The following is a 9,564-nucleotide window of genomic DNA, read 5'->3' on the forward strand; positions in this document are numbered from 1 at the left end:
AAGCTTAAAATTATTTGGCCTGTGGCTTTACAAAAATTTGGAATTTTTGAACTTTTATTGAAGATATATCGTTTTTTTGAAACAAAATCTTGAAAGTTATATGTTTTCAGTGAGTTCAATATATTTCTCTTTGAAAATTACATTTCTCATTCTGTGAAGTTTACAATTATTTTATCTGTTTGCTACAAAGAGCTTGGTCGAATTTTGAACTTTGATTGCAGACTTATGATTTTTCGATTCGAGAGGTTTGGAAAATCATAGTTCAGTGAATGTGTTCAATAGATTTCACCTGCTTAATAAAATCTTAATAAAACTTAATCTCGTCTCATAAACGAAAAAATCGAAATTTTGTCTCGTTCACGTTTTTTGGGGAAAAAAAAAGATTTTGTTATCGTGAAAAACTTGTTTTTCTTGAAATTTTAGGACAGAAATTTTACCGATTGAATTCTGTTTAAAAGTATCGATTGGAAGTCGAATTTATCAATTGCATCGCATTACATAAAGAACGCAACTTTGGAATTTGTGGAAACACAATTAAAATTGTTTGAATTATATTTTCATTAGCTCAAATCAATTAAAATTGATTGATTATTTTTCTTTTCGCATATTTATCTTTTCAATTGATCTTTTGAACAATAAACTACTATATTTTCGCAACATTTGCAAATCCCGCTTATTAGTTTATTAGTTCTGGAGATAAATTTTCGCATAAAACACAACTAAAACGGTTAGAGGTTACCCACAAAACTTCATATTTGCAATTCCAAAAACCCATATATTTTTTCTCGCTATATTTCTGCAATTCCAATTCATTAATTTGATAAATTCAATAAAAGATTTCTCGTTTTCAATCTATAAATTTCTGATACATTTTTAACGACAATGAATCCTACAAACAATCCTAACGACCCTTCATCAGGTCCTGCTGGATCAAATGCTTCCTCCAATGCTAACGCGGCAGCGGCTGCATCTCCCGCATATGATAGATTTCTTTTTGATTGCGAGTATTTAATACTTTTTTGTACGCAATTCGAACAATGCGATATTAGAGACCAAACGGACTCTGTATTGGAAGTTAAATTGGAAGACTTGGAGAAAAGATGGCAACAACTTCAGACTTCATATCAAAATATAATGCTATCGCCGAGTTCCACCGATCCGAAGGATATTAAAGCTAATGCAAAAATAAATTTCAATGCCAGTTCTGAGGCATATTACACCGCAAGGTCTCAAATCTTAGATATTCTCCGAATATCTGGAGGCCAGGCACGTCAAAATGCCAGACATAGCCTAGTTCCTGAATATATACCTCAGAATCAGAATTCTATTCCCGCTTCTTCTCATAACACTAACGACAGTTATATAAAAGTTCCTCCGTGCGATACCGAGGTGTTTAAAGGTGGTTACGAGGAGTGGCCCTCGTTCCGTGATATGTTCACTGCAGTTTATGTAAATCATCCAAAATTAACCCCCGCTCAAAAACTTTATCATTTACGCAATAAGACCAGGGGCCCAGCTGGGGCTATAGTCAAGCGTTACACTTTGTGCGATGAAAATTTTAATATGGCATGGAGCGCACTTAAAGCTCGTTACGAGAATAAACGTGTTTTAGTTGACAATCAATTAAAAATTCTTTTCAATATACCTGTGGCAAATGTTGAAAACAGCGAATCAATTCAAAAAATTCAGTCCACGGTCAATGATTGTTTATGTACTCTTCGATCTCTTAACGTCGATGTTGACGGATGGGATCCCATTCTCATTTATTTAATTTCCACAAAATTACCAGATGAAACTCTCTCTTTATGGGAACAATCCCTCAGATCACATCGAGATCTGCCTACGTGGAATCAACTGGACGAATTTTTGATAAATAGATTCGAAGTTGTAGAACGCATCTCGAGCATAAAGTGCACAAAGCAGCAAAATAATGTTACACATCAAAATTCAAATAAATATGATCAACGCAATCCCATCTCATCTCAGGGCTCTGGCAAAATACAAACATATCTCTCTCAAGAAAAACTCACAGCTACTTGTTTACTTTGTGAAACCAACCATTCTTTACGAACGTGTCCGAAATTTCGTCAATTTACTGCACAACAGCGTGTAGACTTTGTCTATAAAAATAAGATTTGCAGTAACTGCTTATCAAGTTCCCATCTCAAACCTAATTGTAAAAGTACAAACACTTGTATAATTTGTCACAAACCGCACCACAGTTTGATTCATATACGAACTAAATACAACGAAAATACAAGTGAAAATTCAAATACTCAAGAAAATAGAAGCGAAAGCCAGAATCATCAAAAGCCCAATACACACAATTTATCCTCACAGAAGGAACAACCATCTACATCAAAGCAAAATAATTCTTCTCATATCCAAGCCAACTTTTCATCGAATAATGATATGATTTTACTCCGAACTGCATTAGTGCAGATTGAACATAATGGAGAATTGTTCACGATTAGAGCTCTTATAGATCCGGGTTCTCAACGAACATTTATTTCAAAACGAATTCAAACCCGTTTACAACTTCCGACTACTAAGTCAAATTTTGAAATATCTGGAATTGGTGGCCAGCGTCAAACATCTGACAAACAATGTCAATTGTCCATAGTGTCAAAGAAACATGAAATACGATTCTCAGTTTCTGCCATTGTTTTGCCGCAAGTGACAAAACGTCTTCCTGCCGTTTCGTTTGAAATACCAAATAATTCAGAATTGGAAAATTTAGAGTTGGCAGATCCATATTTCAACAAATCTTCACAAATTGATTTGGTTCTGGGTAATGATTCCGAACGTTTTATTAATATTGAAGGAATCAAGAAAAATATTTGTGGCGAAACTTCAGCCTATAATACGATATTTGGCTGGGTTCTCAGTGGTCCAATGCGGACTGAAACAATACATTCATTCTCCGTAAATGTTCATGAATTCGAAGAATCTTCTATCAACGAAATGCTAAGAAAATTTTGGGAACAAGAAGAAGTTCCTACATCCCATCTCGTCTCAGCTGCTGATGCGTTCTGTGAAGAATATTACAGAAAAACTACAACTCGTTTACCCGATGGTCGTTATATGGTACGGCTTCCTTTTAAGGAAGAATTTTCTGATTCATTGTACTTGGGTCCTTCTAGATATATGGCTTTGGCTCAGTACAATCGTATGGAACGAAATCTTTCCAAAGATTCTGAATTAAAAACACAGTACCATGATGTTCTGAACGAATATATAGCGCTTGATCACGCAGAAGAAACGTCTTCTCGCGAAATTTCCTTTGATGATAAATTTCATTCATTTTACTTGCCACATCACGCTGTGGTACGACCGGAACATAAGTCCACAAAGGTTCGAATTGTTTTTAATGCGTCCAGAAAGACGAAATCAGGCTATTCTCTTAACGATGTGTTACACACCGGTCCCACATTGCAATCTGATCTCACTTCTGTTATTCTGAATTGGCGGAAATATCAGTATGTTTTCTGCGGGGATATTCAGAAAATGTACAGACAGATTCTTGTACACCCCCATGATAGACCGTGTCAACGAATTTTATTCAAACCGTCCGATAATAACTTTATTAAAGATTATCAACTCAAAACAGTAACTTTTGGTATTAATTGCGCGCCATTCCTTGCTATACGTACTCTTTTGCAACTGGCATCTGATGTGCAAGCAACTCATCCCACAGTAGCTCGAATACTTAAACACGAAACATACGTTGACGACATTTTATCGGGCGGGTATTCTATTCAGGAGGCTTTGAAGGCTCAAAATGATCTAAGTGATATTTTAAAGAATGCCGGTTTTCCTCTTAAGAAGATCATAGCTAATGATCCACAATTACTCGCTCATATTCCGTCTCAAGACCTATACGATTCCGAATTTTTACGCTTCCATGAATCAAGTTCTACAAAAACTTTGGGTATAAAGTGGAACGCGTTGTCAGATTCGTTTACTTACTCGATAAATCCAATACAATTTGAACAGACTATGACGAAAAGGATGGTTCTATCGTCAATCGCTCAATTATTTGATCCCGCGGGATGGATTGCGCCGGTTATTATTCGGGCAAAAATATTAATGCAACAATTGTGGCTAGAAGGAATTGGATGGGATGACAATCTTGGTCCAGAGTCACAAGCTACTTGGAATAGACTCGTATTCGATTTCCCTCACATTAATTCTATCTCTATACCAAGATGGATTCAATGTTGTCCTACTGATACTTTGGAAATCCACGGGTTTTCAGATTCGTCTCAAGCTGCATATTGTGCATGTGTTTATTTGCGATGCCAGACTAATAAATCAGTTGTGTTTTCTAATTTACTGGTTGCTAAAAGCAAAGTCGCTCCTCTCAAACCTGTATGTTTGCCAAGATTGGAACTTAATGGTGCATTTCTTTTAGCTAAACTCGTCAATTATGTCACTTCGACCTTTGATTTCAAAATAAGCTCCATTACTTTATGGACTGACTCTTCAATTGTCCTTGGTTGGCTTTCGAAACCACCTTGGACCTGGGAGACGTACATTGCGAATAGGACCTCACAAATTCACGAGTTAGTTCCTGGTAGCAATTGGCGACATGTCCCAACTCAGGATAATCCAGCAGATCTCGGTACTAGGGGTTGCCGACCTCAAGATTTAACACCCAATTCTTTATGGTTTAATGGTCCAAAATGGCTAACTCAACCACACTCAACGTGGCCTAAAAGAAATCCATTGGTTGCACCAGAATTAGGAAAGCGAGTAAATGTGCAAACTTATCATAGTACAAATGACGATAATGATATTTTACTCCGATTTTCGTCTTACAATCGCGCATTGCGAGTTATATCCTACATGTTTCGTTTTTATAACAATTGCCTAAGTCGACGGAGATCGACAATAAAAATTTCGAATCCATTTCTTACTCATAAAGAAGTTACATTTGTTAAATCACGTTTAATCACATTATCGCAAAAGAAATTTTACCCTGACGAATATTCTAATCTTCTTGAATCGAAACCAATTAATGATAAAAGCCAATTGAAATGTTTGAATCCATTTCTTTCTCACGAGAATATTATGCGAGTTAATGGAAGACTCGCCGACACGTCTCTACCATACAACGAGCGATTTCCTATTATTCTTTCGGGGAACTCACGTTTCAGTCACTTATACTTATTAAACTTGCATCAATTATTAGCTCATGCCGATTGTACGCTAATGTGCCGAATGGTACAGACTGAATTTTATATATCCCGTTTAAAACCGCGAGTGAAGGCTATAATTCATAAATGCCGAACGTGTGTAATATTCAAACAAAAGTCCTGTAGCCAGATAATGGCTCCTCTTCCATCTGTGCGATGTGAACTATCCCCTCCTTTTAATATCACCGGTGTAGACTTCGCAGGGCCTTTTGAGCTAAAAAGTTCCACTCTAAAAAGAGCTCCAATAATAAAAAGCTACGTTTCGATTTTTGTTTGTTTCACTACAAAAGCGATCCACTTAGAACCCTGTTCAGAATTATCGTCTCTAGCCTTTGAAGCTGCATTTACACGATTCGTCGGGAGGCGGGGGCTACCCCATAGGGTTGTTTCCGATAATGGAAGAAATTTTATTGGGGCAAGCCGAAAATTACTAAAAGAATTTTCTGGTTTTGTTAAATCCACCGCCAGTGACATATCCCAGAAATATTCAACACACGGCTTTGAGTGGCAATTTATCCCACCGCATGCCCCGCATATGGGCGGATTATGGGAATCGGCCGTAAAAAGTTTTAAACATCATTTTAAACGAATAGCTGGTGCCCATAAATTTACTTTCGAACAATTTGCTACAATTCTCGCAAGAATCGAAGGAATTCTAAACTCACGTCCCATATCTGCCGTTTCTGAAGATCCATCAGATTTGACAGCTCTTACTCCGGGTCACTTTTTAAAAGGATCACCAATTATGTCTTTCCCTGAAACCCCATCTCAAAACTTATCTCTTCTCAATAGATGGACAAAGTTAAAAGCTCTGCACCATCAATTTGCTATCAGATGGAAAGAGGACTATCTGAAATCTCTACACAAACGATATAAGTGGAAAAATTCAGGTCCCAATTTAAAGATTGGCGATTTGGTTGTCGTCATGGACGATTTGTTACCACCTAGCGACTGGCGCTTGGGTAGAATCGTAAATACTCATCATGGTTCCGACAATAATATTCGTGTTGCGGATATCAAAGTTGCTTCAGGAATTATCACTCGCCCTATCGTGAAATTATGCTACTTACCGCTCTTAGACCAAGCCTCTCCTGAACCAACCTCTTAAATCTTACCTTTTCACATTCCTTCCTCTCATAAAATCTTTTCATAACCTTCCCATTATCCCATACTAAAGTCCTTTCCATTTACAGATTACTAACTCAAAATGTCCCACCATCAAGTTTATGACTGCGGCATCTGCAAGGAAAGACATTCTTTGCGGGATTGCCCAATTTTTATAATGATGCCTGTGGCGGATAGAAGGGTGACGGTTCGGACATATAATTACTGTATGAACTGTCTGGCAAAAAGCCACACAGTAGAACGGTGCAGTTCACCAGCGACCTGCCGGAAGTGTGGCTATCAGCATCACACTATGCTGCATCCACAAATAGCGAGGACGCCATCCGCAACTTCACCAGCTTACTACACGCCTAGGGAAAGGAACCCGACGACACGCCAAACACCATCAAGAAACAATACCACTAGAAGACGAGTAATAATCACGGGAAGACACAACAATACAACTACACAACAAACAAGAAGGCCCATCAGGTGGTTCACGAAGAACCCAATACCGCAGGCACCAACTACAACAAGAAGACAGCCACGACAACCCACATCACAACATGCTCACACCAACAGCAAAATTAAGAAGAGACGCTCCAACCAACGTCCCAAGCGTAACCAACACATTCTGGCCGAAGCTATAAAGTCCATTGCAACTGTGCTTTGCAAATCGAATTTTGCATAAGTGCAAGGCCGGGGGCATGGACAAACTTCATAGTTTGCCAAACATTTTTATGAATTTTTATAACTTGTATATCCTGAATTGTTATGAATTTGAATTGTATAATAATGAATTTGATTATATTGTAATTATCGAGTTTTATGAATTTCTCTATTTTGAATTGCTATTACTAAAAAGTCGCTGAATTGATATCGATAACGCCTATTGTGAATAGTAGCTTCATAAAATTTAGTACAATAAGCTATCCATTCCTTAAAATCCTTACTTTCTTTCACTTCTTCTCTAACTACCCGACGGTAAGCATTGTATTTCTCTTCCGCTGATCTCTCTTCTCTACCTTTTCCCCTATATTATATTTATAAATAAATATTGTTAATTGTACATTGAAAACTGAAACCTCCACTTGTTATTTTTTGTTCCTTTTCCGGTTGGGTTTCACTCCATCAAACGCTTTGTTTATTATTTCTCATTACTTTGAGAAATAATAAACCCAAGCACACACACACACACAACCTTATACAGTCCACTCATCTCATACAGGGGATTTCTTGTAAAACTTCTCCACTGTCATCTGTCACAATCCCCCCACACACCTGTGCACCCATATCTCCTAAACTAAGCATCCTAGAGCGAAAAGGGCTTTAATTCGTGACCACCCCCAAAAAATTGAAAAATCCACCCAAAACCTAAAAAAATTGAAATTTTTATATGAAAAACTTCTTTTGCCCATATCTCCTTAAATATGCGTCCTAGAGCGAAAAGGACTTTAATTCGTGACCACACCCAAAAAATTGAAAAATCCACCCAAAACCTAAAAAAATTTAAATTTTTATATGAAAAACTTCTTTTGCCCATATCTCCTAAACTAAGCGTCCTAGAGCGAAAAGGACTTTAATTCGTGACCACCCCCAAAAAATTGAAAAATCCACCCAAAATTAAAAAAAATTTAAATTTTTATATGATAAACTTCTTTTGCCCATATCTCCTTAAATATGCATCCTATAGCGAAAAGGACTTTAATTCGTGACCACCCCCACAAAATTGAACAATCCACCCAAAACCTAAAAAAATTGAAATTTTTATATGAAAAACTTCTTTTGCCAATATCTCCTTAAATATGCGTCCTAGAGCGAAAAGGACTTTAATTCGTGACCACCCCCACAAAATTGAAAAATCCACCCAAAACCTAAAAAAATTTAAATTTTTATATGAAAAACTTCTTTTGCCCATATCTCCCAAAATAAGCGTCCTAGAGCGAAAAGGACTTTAATTCGTGACCACCCCCAAAAAATTGAAAAATCCACCCAAAACCTAAAAAAAAATGAAATTTTTGTATGAAAAACTTCTTTTGTACATATCTCCTAAACTAAGCGTCCTAGAGCGAAAAGGACTTTAATTCGTGACCACCCCCAAAAAATTGAAAAATCCACCCAAAATTGAAAAAAATTTAAATTTTTATATGAAAAACTTCTTTTGCCCATATCTCCTAAACTAAGCGTCCTAGAGCGAAAAGGACTTTAATTCGTGACCACCCCCAAAAAATTGAAAAATCCACCCAAAACCTAAAAAAATTTAAATTTTTATATGAAAAACTTATTTTGCCCATATCTCCTAAACTAAGCGTCCCAGAGCGAAAAATAGAAAAATCCACCCAAAACCTAACAAAATTAAATTTTTATTTAAAAAACTTCTTTTGCCCATATCTCCTAAACTAAGCGTCCTAGAGCGAAAAGGACTTTAATTCGTGACCACCCCCAAAATAATGAAAAATCCACCCAAAACCTAAAAAGATTGAAATTTTTATATGAAAAACTTCTTTTGCCCATATCTCCTTAAATATGCGTCCTAGAGCGAAAAGGACTTTAATTCGTGACCACCCCCACAAAATTGAAAAATCCACCCAAAACCTAAAAAAATTGAAATTTTTATATGAAAAACTTCTTTTGCCCATATCTCCTAAACTAAGCGTCCTAGAGCGAAAAGAACTTTAATTCATGACCACCCCCAAAAAATTTAAAAATCCACCCAAAACCTAAAAAAATTGAAATTTTTATATGAAAAACTTCTTTTGCCCATATCTCCTAAACTAAGCATCCTAGAGCGAAAAGGGCTTTAATTCGTGACCACCCCCAAAAAATTGAAAAATCACCCAAAACCTAAAAAAATTGAAATTTTTATATGAAAAACTTCTTTTGCCCATATCTCCTTAACTATGCGTCCTAGAGCGAAAAGGACTTTAATTCGTGACCACACCCAAAAAATTGAAAAATCCACCCAAAACCTAAAAAAATTTAAATTTTTATATGAAAAACTTCTTTTGCCCATATCTCCTAAACTAAGCGTCCTAGAGCGAAAAGGACTTTAATTCGTGACCACCCCCAAAAAATTGAAAAATCCACCCAAAATTAAAAAAAATTTAAATTTTTATATGAAAAACTTCTTTTGCCCATATCTCCTTAAATATGCATCCTAGAGCGAAAAGGACTTTAATTCGTGACCACCCCCACAAAATTGAACAATCCACCCAAAACCTAAAAAAATTGAAATTTTTATATGAAAAACTTCTTTTGCCAA

At 36.4% G+C, this 9,564-nt stretch overlaps 1 protein-coding gene across 1 annotated transcript; it reads left to right on the top strand.

Moving 5' to 3' along the window:
- Positions 1 to 882: 882 nt before the first annotated feature.
- Positions 883 to 6,306, top strand: LOC142235810 (uncharacterized). The gene has a single exon (XM_075307069.1). The coding sequence runs from the start codon at positions 883 to 885 to the stop codon at positions 6,304 to 6,306; it is 5,424 nt and encodes a 1,807-aa protein (XP_075163184.1).
- The last annotated feature ends 3,258 nt before the right edge of the window (positions 6,307 to 9,564 follow it).

Source organism: Haematobia irritans, chromosome 4 (assembly GCF_050003625.1).
Source record: "Haematobia irritans isolate KBUSLIRL chromosome 4, ASM5000362v1, whole genome shotgun sequence".
Taxonomy (NCBI): Eukaryota; Metazoa; Arthropoda; class Insecta; order Diptera; family Muscidae; genus Haematobia; species Haematobia irritans.

What these genes read in the sequence shown, in the direction of transcription:
- LOC142235810 (XM_075307069.1), top strand. Translation starts at nt 883, where the DNA reads ATGAATCCTACAAACAATCCTAACGACCCTTCATCAGGTCCTGCTGGA.